The 26,723-nt window shown below is 36.1% G+C and overlaps 1 protein-coding gene and 1 non-coding gene across 9 annotated transcripts in view; one reads left to right on the forward strand and one right to left on the reverse strand.

Annotated features, from left to right (window-relative positions):
• Positions 1 to 4,189: 4,189 nt before the first annotated feature.
• The window catches only part of ADK (adenosine kinase), a 492,673-nt gene continuing 470,139 nt past the window's right edge, over positions 4,190 to 26,723 (reverse strand). For all 8 annotated transcript variants that reach the window (XM_025850596.2, XM_025850597.2, XM_025850593.2 and 5 more), the window contains one exon: positions 4,190 to 5,007. In XM_025850596.2, the coding sequence (XP_025706381.1) occupies positions 4,883 to 5,007 (125 nt within the window). In that variant the 3' untranslated portion in view covers positions 4,190 to 4,882. The remainder of the gene's footprint in view (positions 5,008 to 26,723) is intronic.
• On the forward strand, positions 6,737 to 6,843 carry LOC112807717 (U6 spliceosomal RNA). The gene has a single exon (XR_003204153.1). It is a non-coding gene; the product is annotated as a U6 spliceosomal RNA (small nuclear RNA).

Here is a 26,723-nt window from a genome sequence, read left to right on the forward strand (position 1 = left end):
ATTACAATGCTTGCCTTGCAAAATTTGGTAAGAATAATAATAATAGCTTTTAATAGCTTTTGGTAAGAATAAAAGTTGCTTGGACTTTAGTTAAGATAAAGAATGTATTTCCCTCACCCTGATCTAAAAAAAAAAAAAAAAGGTCTTACTTTTTTATTTTTTCAGAGAAATACAGCAGTATTTGAAGGTACACATCATGAAGATAGATGGAAAAACTGTAAGAAAACACAATAGCTACTCTTGCTTTTTTTTTTTCCCCTTTCTCCCCTACTCTGTTATATACTTGAGCACCCAGCTTGTCTTCAAATGCTTGTACTACCTTCTTTTCCAATCTCATGGAAGCAGTTTTCTGGCAACCTTGATCATTTGCTGAGACTTGGCCAACCTCAATGTTCTAATTCTCCAGATCACCTATGCCTGCTCCTGAATTATCAGTCTTCTATGCCTACCTCATTTGTCCAAGTGTGACTCACAAATAAATGGCCTGTCTTTCTGGCTCACTATTCAGGGAAGAACCACCTTTCCCCAAGTACAGGGAGGCAACCTTATTAAAACCACTGGTCCATAATATAATTATATGTTAGAGATGTCACAACTGAAGTATCTACATCTGGCGAATTACATAGACTAAGAGAGTCACACAGGTATTTGAAGCCAACCTGGGGCCAAGAGCTCATGTCTTCTTGGTAACTTCATTATTCTTCTCCCATACTGCATGTCCTCCCCCCAAATATCTGTTAAGCCAAGATGCTATAAAGTGAAACTAGGTTAACTATTCCTCACTCTAAGATGCAAAAACTGAGGCCATAGTGGGGAATGTGTAACAACCAGTCGGAGTCAGGTTTCTGAGACCAAGTCTGTTGGGCTAGCCATTACTTTTGTCTTTTATCAAAACAGAGAACTAAAAAAGGCGTCATAAACTCAAGGACAAATACACATATCCCAATGACTATTTTTTATTACAAGAGAGTTGTGTGATCTTTGTGCATGGTAAGTGCTACCAAATAGCACACTTTGGAATCTCCTTCTGAGAGTGACTGTCAGGAGTCTAGGTAGTGAGTGGTACCTGATCAATAGTCTTGGGATAGGAAAGTTTCTCATCAGAAAAAGTAGAAAATGTTTACCAGTGCCCCTCCTACTTACTTAGGAGGAAGACATTCTGTGATAGTTTTAATATGATAAAGGTACCCTAGTGCTCAAACTAGTTGTTCTTGAGAGACAAAGTTGTAGGTCTTAACTTCCTGATTTCAAAACTTACTCAAAGCTCCAATAATCGAAACAGTCTGAACTGGTACGAGGATAGACATAAAGACCAATCGAATGGAACTGAGAGTCCAGAAACTGAACCCTACATTTATGGCCAATTGATTTTTGACAAGGGTGCCTAGACAATTCAATAATGGAGAAAATAGTCTTTTCAATAAGGTGCTGGGATAACTGCAAGAGAATTAATTTAGACTCTCTACCTCACGTATCTACAAGAACAAACTTAAAATGGATCAAAGATTTAAATATAAGAGCAAAACCTATAAAACTCTTAGAAGAAAACACAGGTGTTATTCTTTGTGATCTTGGATTAGGCAAACGATTTCTTAGATAGGAAACCAAAAGCACAAATGACAAAAGAAAAAAGAGACCAATTGGACTTTATACAAATTAAAAACATTTGTACTTCAAGGGACACCAACCAGAAAGTAAAAACACCCCAGAGAATGGAAGAACAAATTTGTAAATCATATACCTGATGAGACATATCTAGAATATATAAAGCACTCTTAGAACTCAATAATGAAAGGACAAATCACTCAGTTAAGAATGGGCAAGACAGGGGCCCTGGGTGGCTCAGTAGGTTGAGTGTCTGACTCTTAGTTTCAGCTCAGGTCATGATCTCTGGGTTGTGAAATTAAGCCCTGTGTGGGGCTCCACACTCAGCACAGAGTCTGCTTAAGATTCTTTCTCTCCCTCTGCCCTTCCCCCAGCTTGTATGCTTGCTCTCTCTCTCTCTCTCAAATAAATAAATCTTTTTTTTTAAGGTTTTCATTTATTTATTTGAGAGAGAGCGAGAGTGATCACAGAGGGAGATGGAAAGAGAGAAGGAGACTTGCTGCTGAGCAGAGAGCTCGATGCGGGGCTCAATCCCAGGACCCTGAGATCATGACCTGAGCTGAAGGCAGATGCTTAACTGACTGAGCCACCCAGGAACCCTGAAAATAAAGAAATCTTTAAAAAGATAAAAATAATAAAAATGGGCAAGGGATACGAATAGACTTTTCTCCAAAGAAAAAATATAAATGGTCAATAAGCACATAAAAATGATGCTCAGTATCATTAGTCACTGGGGAAATGCAAATCAAAACCATAATGAAATATCCCTTCATACCCACCAAAATGGCTACAATCAGAGAGATAATAGCAAGCCCCGGGGATGGTGTGGAAAAAATTGAACCCTCAAACCTTGTGGTGAGAATGTAAAATGGTATAGTCTCTTTAGAAAAAGTTTGGAGTTTCTAAAAAAGTTAAACATTGGATTACCATGTCTCCCAGCAATTCCACTCCTAGGTATATACACCAAAGAACTGAAAACATATCCACACAAAAAACTTGTACATGAATGTTCATAGCAACACTATTCATAATAGCCAAAAAAGTGCTAACAACCCAAAAGTCCATCAACTGATGAAGAGATAGACAGAATCTGGTATATCTATACAATAAAATATTATTTGGCAAATAAAAAAAGTACTGATATATGCGATAAGATGCTAAGTGAAAGAAGCCAGACACAAAAGAACACATATTTTATGACTTCATTCTTAGGAATGTTCAGAACAGGCAGATCTATAGAGACAGAAAATAGATCAGTTGTTGCCAGGGGATGGGGAGTGTGGTGAATTGGGAGATACAGTGTTTCTTTTTGGGGTGATAAAAATGGTGATGGATATACAGTTTCGTGAACACACTAAAACCCAATGAATTGTATGAATTATATCTTAATTAAAAAAAGAAAAAGACAAACAAGTATAGCATACCTGAAAGTTTTCCAAAACATAAACAAAAACTTGAACACTTCTCTATGGTTTGAATTCAGTTTTATAAATGTTACCTTTTTTTTCTTTTTTAAAGATTTCATTTATTTATTTATTTATTTGAGAGAGAGAGAGAGAGAGAGAGAGAGAGTAGGTGTGTAAGTGGGGGGAGGAGCAGAGGGATACTGGGGCGGGGGCAAGGATCTCAAGCAGACTCTACACATGGAGCCTCATGCAGGGCTCCACTTGGGGCTCGATCTCACCATCCTGACCCGAAACCAAGAGTTGGACCCTTGGGCGCCTGGGTGGCTCAGTCGGTTAAGCGTCTGCCTTCGGCTCAGGTCATGATCCCAGGGTCCTGGGATCGAGTCCCACATCGGGCTCCCTGCTCCTTGGGAGCCTGCTTCTCCCTCTGCTTCTCTCTCTCTCTCTCTCTCCCTCTCTTTCTCTCCTCCTCTGTCTCTCATGAATAAATAAATAAAATCTTAAAAAAAAAATATTGTAAAAAAAAAAAAAAAGAGTTGGACCCTTAATCTACTAAGCCATCTAGGCACCCCACCTTTTTCTTCTTCAACAATAATAATCATAGTGATAAAAATAGCAACTTATTAAACACTTACTAGGCATGTAGCAAGCATTTTATACTTGGTATTCTCTCTCAGATCATCTCAATGATCTTGTACATGGAGTTATTATCCCATTTTATAGAAAGGCAATTGAAGATAAAAAAGGCTGAGTAGGGGCGCCTGGGTGGCTCAGAAGGTTAAGCGTCTGCCTTCAGCTCAGGTCATGATCTCAGGGTCCTGGGATTGAGCCCCGTGTAGGTCTCCCTCCTCAGCGGGGAGTCTGTTTCTCCCTCCCCCTCTGCTGCTCCCCCTGCTTGTGCTTTCTCTGTCAAATAAATTAAAAAAAAAAAAAAAAAGAGGCTGAGTAATTTGCACAAGGTTATGTAAAGGTAATTAAGTCTGACTCCAGAGGTTCTATTATGCAATTCCATTTTCCTTAAAACAGTGACTTACCGGTCTCCAATACTAATTTCTTTTTCAATGTATTATGTTGTTCTTTCTATCACCATCAATGAATTAGATATCATTTTGGGGCCTAATATTAAATAATGATCTTACTTCCTTAGTTTATTAAGCACAGAGCAAAGAGAGAAAAAATTCCATTATGGTAGGTTTTTATTTGTATCAAATCACAGAGTATCATAGGTAAATATAAGATTATAATTTGAATACTGTAATATAACATAATTTGGCAAATTATTTAATTATCCAAAGTTTATTACATGTTTGAGTATGTGCTAAAGAGATTATTTGGCATAACTTGGCAAGATACATATTTCTCTACCTTATTTGACCATTTATCATTTATCTATGTGGTATACATATACGTATGCATATACACACGTACATATACACTTACACACACTCCTAAATTAAATATACTTGTATAAAAAGCTGAAGATTGATGTGTTAGAATTAATTCCTGTTTAAAAATCTATTATATTAAACTGCATCTGCATTCAAAGCAGAAATGTAAAAACTGATCAATTTGCTAAATACACATGAATTTACAAAATAATTGAAAATGAAATAAAAATTTCCATTGAAATGTTATATTCCTGTTTAATCAACATTTAAGTGGCACTATCAAACTATGGAAATTGACATTTTTTTTAGGTTGTTGAGAGAATAAAGATTCTACTGAGCATTACTGTATTCCCTAAATTAGGAATGAATATTATTATAGTAGGAAAAGAAGGCAGATAATTTTCTTCTTTATTAATATGGGAATTCTCAGGAAGCAATCAGGGCAGTGTCTATACTCCTGGGCTTGGGTTTCCTGCTTTTCTATCAGTGGAAGTCTGGCTTCTCAGGAAAAGTGCAGCCAGTTCGCCTAATTATGACGCTTGCAGCATAGTGACCAGCACGGACGCATTCAGTCAGGGGCTTGTCAGAGACCAGTTGAGACAGAAAACCTGGAACACAGACAAAAGGGAAGAACATGAGTATTGCTATTATAACTGTATGAGAAAGGTCATTTTGGGTCAGGCCAAAAATTAGTCTATGTACCTATCCCTTTCTTCAGTGTTGATAGTTAAGTGTTAAACCTCAAGTGTTAGAGAGTTCTTCCCCCAAACATCATGAGCTTCCCTCGATATTTCTTTTAAAGAGCTCAAGTTGGGACATGACAACTCACCATCAAGTCATTCTAGTCTTTGTATGCCTAAAGCATCATCATGCTTTCCTTTAGTTTTGAGATTAAGAGGTTGTGAGTAAGAAGTACTGGCCAAATAATATTACCTTGGGTTTTTGTAGCCGAGAAGGTATTCGTTATCCCTCTCCATCTGTCTGGACTTCTTACATGTTGTTATTCCTAGCATATTGCTTTTGGGCAAAATTCTATCATCTGGATGTCTCTCCAAGTACAGATTTAAGAGCTGAAGAGTTACAAAGGACCTTACATCTCCCTTTTACTCCAAAAAGCAACAGTGAAGTGATCTCTATAGTCAAACACCATGGACCAGCTTGACATTAAAATAAATGTGATAAAGTAGAAAACAGTGTTGAGGACTTCTGTTTCTGACCAAGATGAAATAAAAGGAACCACACTTATGCTTTCTCCAGAAACAACTCAAATAAAGACAAAGTAAATGAAACAAGATTTTTCAAATACTGTAAAAGATCCATGAAAGAAGGGAAACAAATGGGATAAACTGTAAAATTGCTCTAGCTTACCACCTAGAGAGAGTTACTAGGCTACAACACAAGGAGCGACAACCTAGGCAGAGCTCAACAGTCTCACTGAGTTGAGGAGATGGATTTGGGAGTCTAAGGAGGACAACATTAAACATGTAGGCAGAATGATCAGCAAATAAGAGAGAGAAGACATAAATTACCAGTATTGGGAATAAGAGAGATGATGTCACTATAGAATCTATATACACTAAAAGAATAATAAACATTACCAACTTTGTGCCAATAGATTTGACAAGTTGATGAATTGGACAAATTCCTGGAAAGACACAAACTATCAAAGCTCAAGCTCAGGAAGAAATAGATAACCTGATTAGCTTTGTACCTATTAAATATATTGATTTTACACTTAAAAAGCTTCCCATAAAGACAATTCCAGGCCCAGGTGGTGTCACTGGTGAATTCTAACAAATATTTAAGGAGTAAAAATAATATTAGTCCTATACAATAACCTCTTCAGAAAGCTGAAAACTGAAAATACTTCTTAACTTACTCCTTGAAGCCAGCATTACTCCTACACCAAAATAAAAAAAAGATGCAAATATTTTAAAGAAAATTTTAGCAAATCAAATCCAGTAGTATATTTAAAAATATAATAATTTATTATTATAAACCCACCTAGGAATGCAAGGTTGGTTTAACACTCAAAAATTAGTCAATATAATTTAGCATAACTAACAAAACCATAAGATCACCAAATACAAGAAGAAAAAGCATTTGGCAAAATCCAACATACATTTCTAATAACAACTTTAAGCAACCTAGGAATAGAAGGGAACATGCTCACCCTGATAGAGGGCACTTAAAAAATTTACAGTTAAAATTATTAATGGTGGATGATAGAATGTTTTCCCCTTAAGATCAAGACAAAAATGTTTGTTCTTCAACACTGTACTGGACACTTTAGCCAGTGCAATAAGGCAAACAAAAGAAATAAATAAAAGGTATCAAGTGCTAACTTTGTCAGCACATATACTAAAATTGGAATAATACAGAGAAGATTAGCATGGCCCTTGCACAAGGATGATAAGCAAATTCGTGAAATGTTTCACATTTAAAAAAAAAGGCATCAAGATGGAGAAAGAAGTAAAACTGTCTTTATTTGCAAATGGTATAATTGTCTAAGTCTATGGTTCTCAATAGTGGATAATTTTGCTCCCCCCCACAGCCCCAGGACATTTGGCAATGTCTGGCAATTTTTGGTTTTCACAACTGGGGCAGAGGGTGCTACCAGCATCTAGTGAGTAGAATGAGGGATGCTGCTAAAAATCTTACAATGTCTATACTCTGAGATTGAGAAATTACTGGTCTTTGTAAAATATCCTATGGAATCTAGAAAAAAGTTACTAGAACTAGGAAGTGACTTTAGTAAAGTTGCAGGATAGCAAGATCACTACACAAAAATCAACTGAATTTCCATACGGTATACACACCATACTGTGTGTATATATAGCAACTGTATGTACAGCAACAGAAATTGATATTAAAAATAGCTTTTACCATACCATGAAATATGTGTAGTAATTGATACAAGTATAAGACCTGCACACTGAAAAAGGACAAAACAATGCTGAAAATAGTAGTAAAAAAAACCTACAAAAATGGAGGGATAGAAAGTGTTCACAGGTCAGGAGATTCAATATTATTAAGAGCACTAAGAAAATTTTCTGTGGAAAATTCCAGCAGACTTTTCTTTTTTTTAAAAAATTTTATTTATTTACTTGTCAGATAGAGAGAGAGAGAAAAACACAAACAAGGGGAGTGGCAGGCAGAGGGAGAAGCAGGCTTCCCGCTGAGCAGGGAGCCCGATGTGAGACTTGATTCCAGGACCCCAAGATCATGACCTGAGCCGAAGGCAGATGCTTAACCAACTAAGCCATCCAGGCATCCCTCCAGCAGGTTTTTCTTATAGAAACTGACAAGCTGATTCCAATATTTATGTGGCTATGCAAAAGACTAAGATTAGTCAAACACATCTTTAAAAACAAGATTACCTGAGTTAAAACTTATTATAGAACTAAAATAATCAAGACACTACGCTATTGGCATAAAGAAAGACAGATCAATGCAACTGCACAAAGAGTCCGGAAATAAACCTACTTCTTCTTTTTTACTTTTTTCCTTTAATTTTTTATTGTTATGTTAATCCCCATACATTACATCATTAGTTTTTGATGTAGTGTTCCATGATTCATTGTTTGTGCATAATACCCAGTGCTCCACGTAGAATGTGCCCTCTTTAATACCCATCACCAGGCTAACCAATCCCCACACCCCCCTCCCCTTTAGAACCCTCAGTTTGTTTTTCAGAATCCATCATCTCTCATGGTTCGTCTCCCCCTCCAATTTCCCCCCCTCATTCTTCCCCTCCTGCTATCTTCTTCTTCTTTTTTTTTTTTTTAACTGATATTGCATTATTTGTTTCAGAGGTACGGATCTGTGATTCAACAGTCTTGCACACAGAAATAAACCTACTTCTATAAAATCAATTGATTTTTGACAAAAGTACCAAAGCAATCCAGTGGAGAAAAGAAAATTTTTTAAACAAATGGTCTTAGAACAGTTGGATGGCATATTTGAGAAAAAAAACAAACCACTTCAACCCTTACCTACCTCACATCACCTACAGAAATTAACTTGAAATGGATCACAGCTCTACCTGTAAGAGCTAAAACTATAAAATTCTGAGAAGGAAACATAGAAAATCTTAGTGATTTTGAATTTGCCAAAAAAATCTCAGAAGACATAAAAAGTACAAACTTTTACATAGGAAAAAATAACTGGACTTTTCCAAATTAAATACTTCTACACCTCCGTAATAAGAAACAACCAATAAAAAATGGGTTCAAAAGAGTTGAAGTAACATTTTAGCAAAGAAGATAAACAAATGCCAAATAAGCTCAGGAAAAGATGTTCAACACCATTACTCATTAGAGAAATGCAAATTAAAAGCCACAATTAGATACTACTGTCAACCCACTAGAATGGCTAAAATTAAAAAAGACTGACCATAACAAGTGTTGGCAAGGGTCTGGGTCATTTGGAACGCTCATATATTGATAGTGGGAATATAAAATTATCAATACCACTTTGAAAACCATATGTCAGTGTCTTAAAAAGTCAAACATACATTTACCATATGACCTAGTCATTCTATTTCTAGGCATTTAACTCAAGGTAAATGAAAGCATATATTCACACCAAAGATTTGTAGTGAATGTTCACAGCAGCTTCATTTATAATAGCCCCAAACTGGAAATGATTCAAATGTGGATGAGAAGAGGAAGGAAGCCAGGATTACAAAAGAGCATGGGAGTAGTGGAGATGTCTACAGTGATGGTTTCATGGATGTGTGTTATGTTAACATTTGCAAGATTATACCCTTTAAATATGTGCAGTTTATTGTATATCAGTTATAGTAAAATAAAACTATAAAAGAAGAAAAAAGGGAGAAAGTATTATAGTTACAAATAAGACAGGTCAAGAACAGAAGAATCTGGGGCTATTTTCCCTCTAGGGAAAAACGTGAGCTGCTTAGCAGTACTCAAATACTCAGAAGAACAGATAATGAGAAACTGTTCTGTAGCCAGGCTTCCAGGCTGTTCCCTAGGCCCTGGCAGCCTGCTGGGGGTGAAGATTAATTGAGAAGCTGTGGTATAATGACCTGTAGAGAGCATTATAAGAGATTTATGTTCTTTCTTCTCTACCACTCTGACCACACAAGTTTTTTCCCTGTCAGATTTGGGGAATGCTCTGTATCTAGTAAAATAAGTATTCCCAACCAAAGAATAAAATTAATTTGGTTAATGGAGTGATATATTTTGAAGACATTTGCTTAGAATGTGAAATCACTCCCTCAAGAGGTTTAGTAAGAGTATTTTATCATTTGAGTTTTCAGGTAACAAAGGTCAATGTTAACTTTCAGCCAAACTGTGAAACTAAAATGCTCAGCCCACACAGTGAATGAAGCAGACACCAAATTCAGAGTCAGATCAGCTTACAATGGAAACACGTCTATGGGAAGCCTTATATGCAACATCTGTTTTCCTCATTCCTTCTGGTATGATCTTTGTGAGAAAAAGAAAAGCTTACGTTTATGAAATATTTTTGTGAAGCATAAGTACCAGCATCCTCTTTCTAAGAGAAGAGCTAGTTGATGTCTGAAGTGAAGTGCTCTGAAGAGACATTTGCATTGACAAGTGGAAAGCCTGAATGCAGAAAAAAGCTAAGACCTTTGCCCCAGGTGAATAACAGTTTTCAATAATTTATTTTGAAAAACCAGCTGAGACAAACTACAGATGTTATATAATTAATTTTAAGTGGAACCTTCATAAAGTAGCTGATGTGAATCTTAAAGGTTGTGTAAAATGGTTTAAACAAAGGGAGCTTATGTGTTAAGAATCATAGGGAATCCTATTATAACATGAATAAACATTCTAAGATAATTTTTTATTGTGTAAAAGATATATACAACCTAGTTTACCATTTTAACCATTTTTAAGCATGCAATTCATGGCATTAAGATCATTTTGCAAAGTTGTGTAATTGTCACTTTTATCAATTTCCAGAACTTTTTCATCGCTTCAACAGAAACTCTATATTCTTTATTTTATTTTATGTTTTTAAAGATTTTATTTATTTATTTATTTGACAGAGAGAGACAGCGAGAGAGAGACTGCGAGAGAGGGAACCCAAGCAGGGGGGAGTGGGAGAGGGAGAAGCAGGCCTCCTGCCGAGCAGGGAGCCCGATGTGGGGCTTGATCCCAGGACCCTGGGACCATGACCTGAGCCGAAGGCAGTCGCTTAACCAACTGAGACACCCAGGCACCCCGAAACTCTATATTCTTTAAACAATAACTCTCTAATTCCGCCATACTTCTGGCCTCTGGCAACTGCTACTCTACTTTCTGTCTCTATGAATTTGCCTATTCTAGGTACCTCATATGAGTAGGATCACAATATTTGTCCTTTTGTGTCTGGCTTATTTGACTTACTGCAATGTTTCCCAATATAATTTTTTAAGTTAGAATTTTTAATTATTAGTTGACCAAAATGTATTTTAAATAAAACCCTTTATTTGGAAATAATTACAAATTCACAGGAAGGCTGCAAGAATAAAGATAATGTGAAAACATCCACATATCCTTTACCCAGATGCACTTATTGTTAACATTTTACTCCTTCTGTGCACATATACTCTCTCTTTATACAGGTTTTAGCTGTATTTGCATTTATCATGCTTCTTTACCTTTAAATACATCGGTGTTTCCTGAGAATTATTCTCTTACATAACCACAGTTATTAACCTCAGTAACACTGTTAGAATACCGTTATTTAATTTTACTCTCCATATTCCAGTTTTGTCAGTGATCCAATAATGTTCTTTTTTTTGTTGTTGTTAAAGACATTTTTATTTTTAAGTAATCTCTACACCCAACATGGGGATTTGAACTCATAATCCTGAGATCAAGAGTTGCATGCTCTACTGCCTGAGCCAGAGAGGCGCTCCCAAATAATGTTCTTTTTTTTTTAATGTTTTATTTATTTATTCATGAGAGTCAGAGAGAGAGAGAGAGAGAGAGAGAGAGAGAGAGAGAGGCAGGGGCAGAGGGAGAAGCAGGCTCCCCTCTGAGCAGGGAGCCTGATGCGGGACTCGATACCAGGACCCTGAGATCATGACCTGAGCCGAAGGCAGATGCTTAACCATCTGAGCCACCCAGGCGCCCCCCAAATAATGTTCTTTATAGCACTTTTTTTCCTTTCAGGATAGAATTTAGTGTAGGATTTGTTATGTTTTTGGTCTTCTATACTTTCGAACATTCCTCAGACTTTCTTTGACTTTTGTGACAGGGACATTTTTTTTAAGATTTTATTTATTTATTCGACAGAGAGACAGCACAAGCAGGCAGAGTGGCAGGCAGAGGAGAGGGAGAAGCAGGCTCTCTGCTGAGCAGGGAGCCGGACGTGGGGCTCAATCCCAGGACCCTGGGATCATGACCTGAGCTGAAGGCAGTGGCTTAACCGAATGAGCCACCCAGGCGCCCGTGTGACAGGGACATTTTTGAAGCATATAGTCTTCCCCTACCTCCTATATAGCAGAGTGATTCTCATTTTGGGTTTGTCTGGTATTTCCTCATTTAATTCAGATTATACATTTCTGGCCAGCATACTAGAAAAATTATGTTGTGTCCTTCTCAGGGTATCACATTTAGAGGCACATTATGCCCAGTTGCTAGTCACCGGTGATGTTCATTTTGATTACCTGGATATAGTTTCCAATGCTTTGCAGTCACAAAGAATGCCACAGTGGATAACCTTTTGCATATATACCTTTGTGTTGTTGAGGGGTGATGTATCTTCAGGATAAATTTCTAGAAGTAGAATTTTTGGGTTGAAGAGTAGATACATTAAGTAGTTTTGTTAGATATTGCCAAATCCCCTTTCATAGAAGTTGAATGACTTTGTATTTCCACTAGTAATGTTTAATAAGAGTGCTCGTTTCCCCACAACCTCACCAACAGAATGTACTGTCAAGCTTTGATTTTGCCAATGGGTTAGAAATGATATCTCAATGTAATTTTAATTTGCATTTCTCTTATTATGAGTGAGGCTGAACATTTTATATGTTTAAAGAACAAATCTCTCGTTTGTTCTTATCTTTCACTTATTCTTCTAAAGGATTTTTGGTCTTCCTCTATTTTTAAAAGTTATTTGCATTTTGGGGATATTATTCTAATAAAGTATTTTTTTAGATAGGGAAAAATATCAACAATAGCAATATGCTATTAATATATACAAATACTATTCAGCAAGGAAACAAAGTGATTATTCATATCTTATTCACTGAATGTGGTGAATTTTAAAGAGTATGGTTGGTACACACTATAACAGATAAATATGGCTTGCAGATATATATCAAAAAAGAAGTTTGCTGTCTTTTAGTAAAGATTTTGGGTCTATCAGGAATTCAACAAGAAAAATCTTACATGACTGACTTGGCATGTGTGCTCAACATGAAAAAGTCACCTAGGAACGCTTTTTGTTGGTGCTTTTTTCCTGGTTCTTATGGTCCTCATCAGTACATTATCTTGAAAACGAAGGGTAAGGTTCTGCACATATGCCTTCCAACATAGTCAAGAGAACAAAAACAGGAGGCATAACACTGGAGAACAAGAAACATCAGAACAGGTTTCCAATCAGGAACTCATACGCTGAGCCAGTTGTGCCTTTCTACTTCGGTTCCTCCTCTCTGGTATCTGTATAACTCCTTTCTAATCCTTCTACCAATAGGCTTATTCCCACAGCCTCTTTGACTCTTCTGAAATTTAGGTCATGTCATGAACCTTAGGTCTCAAGCTCTTGAGGCATACGGTGGGTGAAGACTTCTCATTGACAAATGAATTTGGTTCCTAGGGCTAGTGTTGGCTGGCTCTGAATCTTGGAACAATCATAGATCCAGAGCTATCAGAATAAACCTCTGTCCATTAGCAATTAGTATAGCTTCTTACCTTCTGGTTACTTTCATTTGGATTTTTCTTTTACCAGTGTTAAGGAGAGTGATCAACTTTAGCATAACTGAATGCAGTATTTGAGATGAGACCTGAAACATGCGTTTAAACTGTGCAGAGAGGAGGTGCTAGACTAGTTTCCTCCAAGCACACAGAGGTGGGATGGCTGGTATGGACAAAAGGCAATATAATTTCCTGACTTAATTTGTCTGTTTTATGTAGTTACCATATTAGAGATATAATACCTAGAATTTCCTCAGTGTCATTTACAGAAAAGTGAGAAATATTGTCAGTAGGTATGAAAGCCTTAATCAAGACACTTAAGAGCTAGGGATATTTTAGAAAGAAATGAACAAAGTCTGTAAGTCAATTTTTTCTTTTCCATAGTTCCTTCCCTAATAGTTTTCATGGTGGGTGGAACTAAAAGCCCAGTAGACTCTATTATTTTGCATTCAACATTGACAACAAAAAGAATGACTTAGCTTTTCTGGTTGTCATAAAATAAGAAAGCCATGCCACACAGATTTTATGAATTTGGAAGAATCAAGGTTTTTGTTGTTGTTATTGTTTGTTTTGATTACTGATTCAATTTCATTGCGAGTAATAGGTCTGTTCAAATTTTCGATTTCTTCCTGATTCAGTTTTGGAAAGTTATACATCTCTAGGAATTTATCCATTTCTTCTAGGTTGTCCAATTGGCATATAAGTTTTCATAATATTCTCTTATAAACATTTGTATTTCTGTGGTGTTGGTTGTTGTTTCTGCTTCATTTCTGATTTTATTTATGTGAGTCTTCTTTCTTTTTTCTTGATGAGTCTAGCTAAGAGTTTATCAATTTTGTTGATCTTTTCAAAGAACAAGCTTCTGATTTCATTGATCTGTTCTTTTGTTTTTTAAGTTTCTGTTTCATTTATTTCTGCTCTAATCTTTATTATTTCCTTCCTTCTACTGGCTTTGTTCTTTATTTTCTAGCTTCTTTAGGTATAAGGTTAGGTTGTTTATGCGAGATTTTTCTTTTCTTGGTTCTTGAGGTAGGCCTGTATTGCTATAATCTTCCCTCTTAAAACAGCTTTTGCTGCATCCCAAAGATTTTGGATCACTGTGTTTTCATTTTCATTGTACCATGTATTTTTTTTTATTTCCTCTTTGATTTCTTTGTTGACCCATTCATTGTTTAGTAGCATGTTATTTAGCCTCCATATATCTGTGTTATTTCCAGATTTTTTCTTGTGTATAATAAAGAAAAGATAAATATACAGGAAGGAATACAAACATAACACTAAAAAAGCCATCAAACTACAAGGAAAGAGAGCAAGAAAAGAAGAAAGGAACAGAGAGGAACTAGAAAAACAACCAGAAAACAAGTAACAAAATGGCAAAAAGTACATACTTATCAATTATTACTTTAAATGTAAATGGACTAAACGCTCTAATCTAGACAGGGTGATTGAATGGATGAAAAAATAAGACCTATGTATATGTTGCCGACAAGAGACTCACTTCAGACCTAAAAACACATGCAGATTGGAAGTGAAAGGATAATAGGAAAAATATTTACTGTGCAAATGGAAGCAAAAAGAAAGCTGGGGTAGCAATACTTACATCGGACAAAATAGACATTATTTATTTATTTGTCTTTTAAGTAGGGTCAGTGCCCAGCATGGAGCTCAAGGTGAGGCTTGAACTCATGACCCTGAGATCAAGACCTGAATTGAGATCAAGAGTCAGACACTCAACTGACTTAGCCATCCAGGTGCCCCTGGGCAAAATAGACTTTAAAACAAAGACTATAAGAGAGACAGAGCTTTCTCTGTCTACATAAAGGAAACAATTCAACAATTCAACAAGAAGATATAACAATTCAACAATTCAACAAAAAGATATAAGAATCGTAAATAGCTATGCACCCAACACAGGCACACAGGAGCACCTAAATATATAAAGCACCTATTAATAGACACAAAGGAAGAAAGTTATTAGTAATACAGTAACAGTAGGGGACTTTAACATCCCACTTACATCAATGGATAGATCATCCAGACAGAAAAATCAACAAGGAAACAGTGGCTTTGAATGACACACTGGACCAGATGGACATAACATATATACAGAACATTCCAACCAAAAACAGCAGAATACACAGTCTTTTCAAGCGCACATGGAACATTCTCCAGAATAGATCACATGTTAGGCCACAAAACAAGTCTCAATAAATACAAAAAGATCAAAATCATATCATGCATCTTTTCTGAACACAATGGAAGAATGAAATTTAATAATTCACCTTTTACAAGTGTTAGCATCTTGTATTATCTCAAATTGCTTCTCCAACGATACTGCATAAGTACAGCAGTGATTATCTCTTTATTTCTTATATAGTCCCCCAAACCTTTTAATATACAGACCATAACAGGCCATAATATGTATATGGAGAGAAAAATATTTGAAAAGCATTTTTAGAATATATGTAATTTTCTTTAAAAATCACATTTTATGCTAAATTTAATTCTTATACATTTGTTTACCTGACAATATAGACAAATGTATATGTGTTTGAAGTAGTTCTTAAGCCATATAATTTAAAGGTCAGAGGAAACTACCAATGTGAAATAGAGTAATACCTCTGGTACAAGACTTGAAGCAACAGCAGCTTCCATGGTCATGTATATTACACTTTCAATGACCACCCCTTATAACTTCACTTAGAGCCTATTTAGTTCAAGAACGCAAGGGAAAATTTCTTTTTCTTGATTGTAAAAGTAATAACCAATAAATGTAGAAAAAGTAGGAAAAAATAGTAAAACAGTAGAATTAACAAGTAAATAAAACACACATAGTCCCATTATAAAGAAAAATCAGTGCTATTTAATATAGCATGGAGAGCCTAACAAGAGCAATAAGACTAAGAAAAAAAATTAAAAAGTGTAAAAAATCAAATAAATTTGTTGTTATTTTCAGTTGAGAGGACTGTATATAGAAAACCCCAAATATGGGTGCCTGGGTGGCTCAGTCGGTTAAGTGTCCAGACTATTGATTTCAGCTCGGGTCATGATTTCGGGGTCATGGGACTGAGCCCCATGTTGGGCTCTGGGCTCAGCGCGAAGTCTTCTTTAGATTCTCTCTCTCCCTCTGCCCCTCCCCCATTCTCAAATAAATACATAAATCTAAAAAGAAAAAAAAAAGAAAACCCCAAATAATCTATAAATTGTTGGACTTAAGGGACTTTGGAAAGATTGCTAGTTATAAGAAAACTATACAAAAATCAATTATTCATATATATATATATGTATCAGCAACTATTCATATATGTATATATATCAGAAAACAAAAGAAATTTGAAAAAAGATACAAAAGCAACATAAATTATGCCAGCCTCTAATGAACAAAACTATAAATCCTTATCAAGCAACATTATAAAGGACCTAAATAAATAGAGAGATATGCCAGGTCTTGGATAAGAAGATTCATTAATACAAAATCAAAGTCTCAACAAGTTTTTAGGGAACTGACAAGTTGATCCTAAAATCTGTATGAAAAATAAAGAATCAAGAAAAGCCAAACATTCCTACTGAAGAAAAACAAGGTAGGAAAGGCCAGATCCAACACTTATTATAAAACTATAATAAATACAGTGTACAGTGTGGTATTGACATAGGTATAAATAGTACAAAGGAAAAGAAAAGATAGTCCTGAAATGGGCCTATGCAAATGTGGAAACTTAAGCTTCAGTGGAATTAGCATTATGAATACATGGTGAAAGGATAGTTTATTAGAAAACAGTGTTTAGGCAACTAATTTTTGATTTGGAAAAATAAAATTACCTTATTCCATATTAAAAAAAATCCAGATGTAGCAAGGAATTAAATGTGAATGGCAAAACTGTAGGACTTTTAGAAGAAAATAAAGAATATACTAATGTTGTAGAGGTAAGAAGGATTCTTAAATAAGACACAAAAAGCACAAACTAACTCTAAAATAAAATACTAAAATATTCAACTATGCTGAAATGAAAACTTGTGTTTCTCCAAAGATACCTTTCAGAGAAGGGAAAAAACAAATCGAATTTGTTTTCTGGATATTAATATCTAATTAGTATTAATCACACATATGTATCTCAGTATCATACTATAGATATTGTCATATAGCCCTTTTTCACTTAATATATATTATCTAAACAATGTAATACCATTTTTCACTGAAGAGATCAGTAAAGATAAAAATAGTTAATACACTGTATTATCAAAGACAGTGAACATAATTATATACTGGAGTGTAAGTTAGCACTATTTTTGAAGGGCACTTAGGCAATATCTACCCAAACTGTAAGTGTACAGGGGTGCCTGGCTGGCTCAGTCAGAAGAGTATGCGACTTTTGATTTTGGGGTCGTAAATTTGAGCTCCACACCGGATGTACAGATTACCTAAATAAATAAACTTAAAAAAGCAAAACCAAAAACCTGTAAGTACACAAAGGCTCCAAGCTCAGCAATTCTTCTAAGAATTGGAAATGACCTCTAAGCTACATTAATGCATATATGTGTACAAAGGCATATATGCAAGGACACTCACTGCAGCATTGTAATGAAAAAGACCAACTTAATATTAATACTATATCTAATATACAGAACATATTAAAGTATCCTTGCTTGTCACAGTAATATCCTTTATAGATTTTTTTTCCTGCTTCATTTCTAATCCAGGATCACAGTTCCATTTAGTTACCATGTTCCTTTAGTCTCTTTCTTTTTTTTTTTTTTTTAAATGATTTTATTTATTTATTTCACAGAGAGAGACACAGCGAGAGAGGGAACACAAGCAGGAGGAGTGGGAGAGGGAGAAGCAGGCTTCCCGCTGAGCAGGGAGCCCGATGTGGGGCTCGATCCCAGGACCCTGGGATCATGACCTGAGCCGAAGGCAGACACTTAACGACTGAGCCACCCAGGCGCCCCCTTTAGTCTCTTTCAATCTAGAAAAGTACCCCCTCCCATTCAGTAGTTCAAAACCGGCATTTTTTAAGAGTCCAGCTAAGTTGTTTTGCTTAATATCCCTCAATCTGGGTTTGTCTAATGTTTCTTCATGATTAGATTCAGGTTTAACAAGTTTGGAAGGGGTATCACAGAAATGATGCTGTGTCCTTCTTAGAGTATTTCACTGGGGGTACATGGTGTTGGTTTGTTCCATCCTTGATGATGTTAAGTTTGATCACTTGGCTAAGGTAGTATCAACCATATTTCTTCTTAAAAACATTGTATAATTTATGTTAAAAAAACCCATCAATTTGAAGAGGGGAGTGGCTAAATCCATGGAATGGAATAATATAAAGCAGTTAGCCAGAATGAGGTAGATCTTTATGTGCTGCTATGAAGCAATGTCCAAGATATGAGTAAATGAAAGACCAAGGGTATAAAACAGTAAGCACAGTATATAGTATTCTCATTTGATAAAAACTGGGATATTAATACATACACAAACTTGTACATGTGCAGGATATTTCTAGATGGATTTAATAAAACTAGCAAAGAGGGAGGGGGGTGGGGGGATGGGTTAGCCTGGTGATGGGTATTAGGGAGGGCACATTCTGCGTGGAGCACCGGGTGTTATGCACAAACAATGAATCATGGAACACGACATCAAAAACTAATGATGTAATGTGTGGTGATTAACATAACAATAAAAATTATATTAAAAAAAAACTAGCAAAGAAAGCTGCCTCGAGGAGGGGAATTAGAGGATTGGGGTAGGACCAATGTTTACTTTTCATTGTATCTATTACTTCTACTATATATGTATATATCCTTTTGTACTGCTGTATTTTCTACTTATTTTATTGTTTCTGCAATAAAAAGTATATTATTTTCCCATATTTTTAAATATTCCTAGAGGCCATGCTTTTTAAATGTGGACATAGCAGGGGCGCCTGGGTGGCTCAGTCGTTGAGCGTCTGCCTTCAGCTCAGGTCATGATCCCAGGGTCCTGGGATCGAGCCCCGCATCGGGCTCCCTGCTCCGTGGGAAGCCTGCTTCTCCCTCTCCCACTCCCCCTGCTTGTGTTCCCTCTCTCGCTGTGTCTCTCTCTCTGTCAAATAAACAAACAAAATCTTTAAAAAAAAATGTGGATATAGCATAATTTACTTAATCCTAGTATTATTGGCTATTTAGGTTGTTTCTATTTTTTTTTTTACTACAAGTAACGCTGTGATGAATATCTTTATAAAATTCTTATGGCATTAATCATTATGCACATTTTTAATTTCCTTAGGATAAATTTCCTTAAGGGTAATTAATATTTTTTCAGGCTTTACATACTTATTGACAAATTTCTTTTCAAAAAGATCTTATTAGTGTACACTCCCAATAGCATTTTTGCTATTAAAAAATTCTGTTTGATAATTTGAAAAGTTAAAGGCAGAATCTTGTCTTAATTTAGTTATTTGTTATTAGGGAGAGTGAAAACATTTTTGTTTATATGCCTACTAGCCATTTGTATTTCTTTTTATAAACTGAAGACAACTTTTACCCATTTTTCTGTTGGAATACTTCTCTTCTTTTATTGATTTTTAAGAGACATTCGCGGTTTGTCTACTATATATGTTGCAAATACTTTTCCTTACTTTGTCATTTGTCTTTTATTTTTATTGTGATACAGATAGATTAACTTTTTTTTAAAGTATTTTTTTTTAAAGATTTATTTATTTGACAGAGAGGTAGAGAGAGAGCACAAGTAGGCAGAGAAGCAGGCAGAGGGAGAGGGAGAAGCAGGCTCCCCGCAGAGCAGGGAGCCTGATGCGGGGCTCGATCCCAGGATCCTGGGATCATGACCTGAGCCAAAGGCAGCCGCTTAACCGATTGAGCCACCCAGGCGCCCAGATTAACCTTTTGTTAATAAATTTTCCACTGAATTTAGGCTGAGAAAGGTCTTCCACACCATGAGATCAGATAAATATTAGACTGCCTTTTCTTTTAGTTCATTTGTGGTCATTTAACTTTTTATTCCATCTGGAAATTCTTTGAGTAGGATGATTGGTAGAGATCAACCTTTGTTTTTTCCAAAAAGTTATATTTTTTTCCACTACCATGCCTTAAATAATCCATCCTGTTCCAGTTGTTTTTAAACATTTTATTTGGAAATAATTTTAAATTTTCAGAAGAACTTCACAGGTAGTACAGAGTGCTATTGTACCTATCCTACATGTGTTTCCTTCCATTTTTAGTCTTTTGTAAGATCCATGCAATACACTTTAGAAACTTTTTTTTTTTTTGAGAGAAAGAGAATGTGCATGAGCGAGGGGTAGGGGTGGAGGGAGCAGAGGGAGAGAGAGAATCTTAAGCAGGCTCCACACTCAGGATGGAGCCTGATGAGAGGCTCAATCTCATGAGCCTGAGATCATGACCTGAGCCGAAATCAAGAGTCAGATGCTTATTTGATTGAGCCACCCAGGTGCCCCCACTTTAGAAACCTTTTTATTCAAAATAATAAAAAGGCAAAAATCTTATGTGTATCTAAAAAGGCAACATTATCATTTCCAGATTTCAAAGATGATTTTTTATGTTATTTGCTCATCTCCTAAATATTCTACAATAAGCAATATTACTTTTATAATCCAAAAAAAGCCAATAACAATAACATGGGGATATTTAACTATTCAGATAAATAGTTAAGAATAACTCATTCAAGAATTTCAGCTAAGTGATGTTTTGTTCTAACAGTTTTCCACTTATGCCTTTAGAGTTCATTAATAATTATAGCCACTTGGGAATAGAGCTTTCCACAAAGTAAATCAGTGTCAGTATCAGTATAAGCACAATGAAATTGGTCACTCTTCTTAGAAGATTCCTCAAGGACGTAAAGGTCTTTACTACTTTCTGTATTCTTACACTTAGGGAAACACAGGCTGTGTGAGAGGACATATCTCAGAAAGTTTCTGAGGAGACTTTACCTCAGTCTTTCTTCCCCAAATGAAGTCTTCCTCTATAGAAACTATATGCCAAGTAAATCAGTCTGCATCTTTTGAAATGGAAATTCAAGGACCAATGCTTCCCCAGAAGGGATTGCTGGGAAAATTCCTGACAGAATTAAGCAGAAAGGATCACTGTATTTGGATAGAGTGGCTATTATGTGCTATCAATGAAAACAAGCTTTTTGGTAAAAACGGTGAGGTCACTGGCCATAAGACACTCAGCACCATAGGACACCATAGCTGATGAAGCTGGGAAACAGGACATACACATATACTGAAGATACTAATAAAATAACATAGGTGGAAGAAAAGTTTTTTCACTTTGGCATTTTAAAAAAATAAACTCTATTTTTTGGAACATTTTTAAGTTTATAGAAAATGGAATGTACAGAGTTCCTTTATACCCTCTCATCCCTCCATACTTCAATTTCCCCTATTGTTAACATCTTGCATTGGTGTGGTACATTTGTTACAATTGATGAGCCAATATTGATTCATTTGTCGTTTGTTTTTTGAGAGAGAGAGAGTGTGAGTGCCTGCAAGCTTCGGAGGGAGGAGCAGAGGGAGAGAGAATCTTAAGCAGGCTCCATACTCAGGGCCGAGCCCCACGCGGGGCTTGATCTCACGACCTGAGACCTGAGCTGCAATCAAGAGTCAGATGCTAAACCGACTGAGCCACCCAGGTGCCCCAATGTTGATTCATTATTAACAACTAAAGTCCATGGTTTATATAAGGGTTCACTTTTTGTGTTGTTCTTTCTATAAGACTTGAAAAATGTTTAATGTATAGTATAGTATAGTTTTGCTGCCTTAAAAAAAACCTTTTGTACTCTACCCATTTATCTGTCTCTACTCCCCACCCCAAGTCCTTGACAACCACTGATATTTTGGCTGTGTCCATAGTTTTGCCTTTCCCAGAATGTCATGTAGTTGGAATCATACAGTATATAGCCTTTTTAGATGGCCTCTTTAATTTAGTACTCTGTGTTTAAGTTTCCTCTCTATCTTTTCATGGCTTGATAGCTCACTTCTTTTTGTGACTGAATACTATTCCATTGTGTGCCACAGTTTATCCAGTCACCTACTGAAGGACATCGTGCTTCCAAGTTTTGCCAATTAAATTGATTAAGGTTGTTATCGACATGTGCATCCATTTTAACATGGACATAAGTTTTCAATTTATTTGGGTATGTACCAAGGAGTATGATTGCTGGGTCGTATGGTAAGAAGGTGTTTTGTAAGAAATTGCCAAACTGTTTTCCAAAGTGGCTGTACCATTTTGCATTCCCATTAGCAATGAATGAGAGTTCCTGGTGCTACACATCCTCACCACATGGGCCACGCATATAAACTTAAGAAGTTTTGGTAAAATGATATGACCGAAAGAATGGTTTTTCCATTAGAAAAAAAAAAGTCTTAATATTTACTTAAAAAGAAAAACTTCCTCAAACAAAATGGACTGTTTAAAAGTATATGCATTATACCAAACTCACCTATCTAGTCCACTGTTTGGTAAATTTATTTATTGTATGTTTTTTGTCTTCAGAAAGCTACACAGTTCATCTCAGAATCCATTGGTACTTTTCTAAGGCTTTGGCTCAGATCCTTGAAGACTGGGTCAATGATCTAATGAATCATTTGAATTCCTGAATGTTACAATACTATGATTTCCCTACTGTCTCCATCCCTTGCCCGACCCCAGCTCATTCATTTAAGTTATCAATGTTCTTTATACATGAGTAATATCAAACTACACACTGTATAGTAGTGACAAGTTAATTACATAGTTATTAAGAGATAATGTGGGAGTAGTAACATAAGTTATCATGTAATTTACCTTTGTTCTTTGAGACATTACCATGTAATTAAAGCAAACCTGATATAATATTTTACAGCAACTAACAGTGCTGAATTCTATATTCCCCCATCCTTCTCCCTGTAAAAAATCTGCTCTCAGTCTTTTCTGGGTCAATTTGATTTTTTCAATTCTTTGTTTTCCACCTTCCTTAGACATCTACACTTTAGTGATGATTTATGTGCTTTCTTAAACTGGTCTGCTATATCTTCTAGATCAATAGTTACCAGATACATGCTGCCACATGGCACACGAAATGGTCAACCTAAAGGCTGTGTTTTTTTTTTTTTAAGGCTGTAGTTTTATTAAATATAGCTGCTTTAGAGAGTAAGATACATACTAAAACTTTGACTAGTCTAGTCCTCAATTTATTAGACTCATGCTACTACCACTCCTATACTTAATGTTTTATAATAAGAAGCAAATGAAAAAGAAAAACCCAGAATGCCATCAAAAATCCTTTGATTTATTCAATCAGTCAACAGCTTTCAAGTGCCTACCATTACTAGACATCACGATTCAAAGATGGATAAAGCATAGTGTTTGTCTTTGAGAATTTTATAGTTTTAGGGGAGAAAACTATGTAAATACTTTAAAAATAATCCTAGCAGAAGTGTGAAGTATGAACTTAACTAGGAAAGAGATTGTTGGCAGAGAGATCAAACTGGAATCTAGTGCAATATTTTAGGAGCGGTTCTCAAAGTGTGGTCTCTGGATCACCTGAGTCCCACCCTAGACCTACCGAATCAGAAATTGGACAGGGCCCAGCAATTGTCTTTTAACAAGTCTTCCATGTGATCCTGATGCATGTTCAAATTTGAGAACCACTGTTCTAGGTGATAGATAATAAGGATAGGAAAGAGAAAAAACAGGTTTAGTGATTTGATGTGGGTGCTGATGAAAAGTTAGGCAGTTAAGGACAATTCTGTGGCTTAAAGCTGAGGAAACTGTGTGGACAATGAAACATGGGCTTTGTCCCAGACTCAGTTCATGTCAAGCGCTCTTCACTAGAGATTCTTATTGCTTTCTCTGGGGAGGATCTACTTTTAACTCCACTCCCACCTGCCAGTGGAGGAATGTCAGCAAAGATCCTAGGTAGGACAGGAGAGAAGTGCTGTTATTTGATGCACTGGACCTTCACTGGGCATTTTGGCAAACCAAATTTAGAGATCTACAGATATACACAATATATTCTGTGAAATCTTTTTTTTTTTAAAGATTTTATTTGTTTATTTGAGAGAGAGAATGAGAGAGAGAGAGCATGAGAGGGGGGAGGGTCAGAGGGAGAAGCAGACTCCCTGCTGAGCAGGGAGCCCGATGTGGGACTCGATCCCGGGACTCCAGGATCATGACCTGAGCCGAAGGCAGCCGCTCAACCGACTGAGCCACTCAGGAGCCCTATTCTGTGAAATCTTGAGTGGAGCCTCTGACCTGTATGCTACTGCCTATTAGCAGGAACTGATTTACAGATTTACAATCTTGAGAATTAGTTTTCTTATTTGTATTATAAATACTTAGGACAATTGATATTAGATGTTGCCTTCTTTCCTAACACATGTATACTCTCCATATTTACCTCTATTTTTTTTGAAGTAATCTCTATGTGTAATGTGGGGCTCGAACTCATGACCCACCCTGAGATCAAGAGTCACATGCTCTAGGGACTGAGCCAACCAGGCGTCTCTCCATATTTACCTCTATTTTAAGTAACAGTAAGAAAAAGGTAGCTATGATCAGTCTCTCTGTCACTGGATTAGTTACATACACGTTAGCACGGGTTACTCTTTTTTTAAATTAAAAAACAATTGTTTTTAGCATGGGTTAACCTTAAATCAAAGCGACCTGATACTAACGTATGGCCTACTCTGCTATTTCCTGACTCATTCCACACCTTCTGACAAAATTCTTTAATAACCAGTTTCTTAGATCTATTGACTAGAATGGTTTTTATTTGATGGTAGGGTACAAGTCTGCTTGCAGCTGGCCATGTGATTGATTGATTGATTCATAGAACTAATATTTACTGCATATTTACTCTATGCCGGGCACTCTGTTGGGTCCTGGGGATACAGTGGTGAATAAGACACATGGAGTCCCTGTTCTCTTGAAGCTTGTATTTTAATGAGGGAGATAAAAAAAATCCCAAGTAATAAGTTAGTAATTAAGATAACTAAGATAATAAATAATAAGATAATTCTAGAGAGTGTTAAGTGCTATTAAGGAAAATAACTGTGTGTAGCAGTAGAGAATAAGAGTGAAGGGACCCACATTACACAGGATAATTAGAGAAGAGGTGACTTTTAAGTTGAAACTGAGAATGAGAAAGAGATAGCCATGTAAAGAGTAGGGGAAATGATGTAATATATGGTGATTAACATAACAATAAAAAATTAAAAAAAAAAAAGAGCAGGGGAAGACAATTCTAGGCTAAGGGAGCTCCACGTGCAAAGTGTATAAGGCCTGAAAGAAGAAGACCAATATAGCCAGAGCATGTAAGCAAAGCTGAGAGCAGCATGAAATACAGATTCATGGATAGCAGATCATATAGATCCTTTCAGGCCACTACAGGAGTTTAGAGTTTTAGTCTAAGTTCAACTAAAAGCCACTGAAGCAAGGAAGTGAAGTAATTCGATTTCTTCCTAAAAGCGTTATTTTGGCTACTGTGTAGAAAATGGAATGGAGAGTAAGAAAGAGTGAAAGTATGAAGATCAGTTAGGAGCCACTATAGTAAGTAGAAAACAGGCCTGACCTAAAGTGATGGGAGACAAGTGGATGGATTTGAGGTAAGATGATATGAGATATATTCTAAAAATTGACTCAAAGAACTCACTGAAGGTATGGACAGATGGAAAGGAATGCATCACTTGTACACTGTTGGTGGGAATGCAAACTGGTGCAGCCACTTTGGAGAATAGTATGGAGGTTCCTCAAAAAGTTAGAAGTAGAACTACCTTACAATCTAGCAATTGCACTATTAGGTATTTACCCCAAACATACAAAAACATGAATTCAAAGGGTTACATGCACTCTGATGTTTATAGCAGCATTATTTACAATAGCCAAATATGGAAGCAGCCCAAATGTCCATCCATAGGTGAATAAAGACGTGGTATGTATATACGCACACAATGGAATATTACTCAGGCATAAAAAAGAATGAAATCTTGCCATTTGCAATGACGTGGATAGAGCTACAGAGTATAATGCTAAACAAAATGAGTCAGAGAAAAACAAATACCATATGATCACTCACATGTGGAATTTAAGAAACAAAACAAATGAGCAAAGGGAAGAAAATAGAGAGAGAGAGAGAGAGAGAACCCAAGAAACAGACTCTTAATTATAGAGAACAAACTGATGGTTACCAGAGGGGAGTTCGGTGGGGCGGTGGGTAAAACAGATGATAAGGATTAAGGAGGGCACTTGTGATGAGCACTGGGTGATGTATGGATTGTTGAATCACTATATTGTACACCTGAAACTAATATAAAACTATATGTTAACTATACTGGAATCAAAATAAAAACTTAATAAAAAAACTGAATCTTAGGTTTCCAGCTTGAGATTCAGGATATTTGAATCACACATGTATTGTGTGATAGATGGATTGTACTGAA

Source organism: Callorhinus ursinus, unplaced genomic scaffold, assembly GCF_003265705.2.
Source record: "Callorhinus ursinus isolate GAN/ISIS: 27379988/994484 unplaced genomic scaffold, GSC_fseal_2.0 scaffold31, whole genome shotgun sequence".
Lineage (NCBI taxonomy): Eukaryota > Metazoa > Chordata > Mammalia > Carnivora > Otariidae > Callorhinus > Callorhinus ursinus.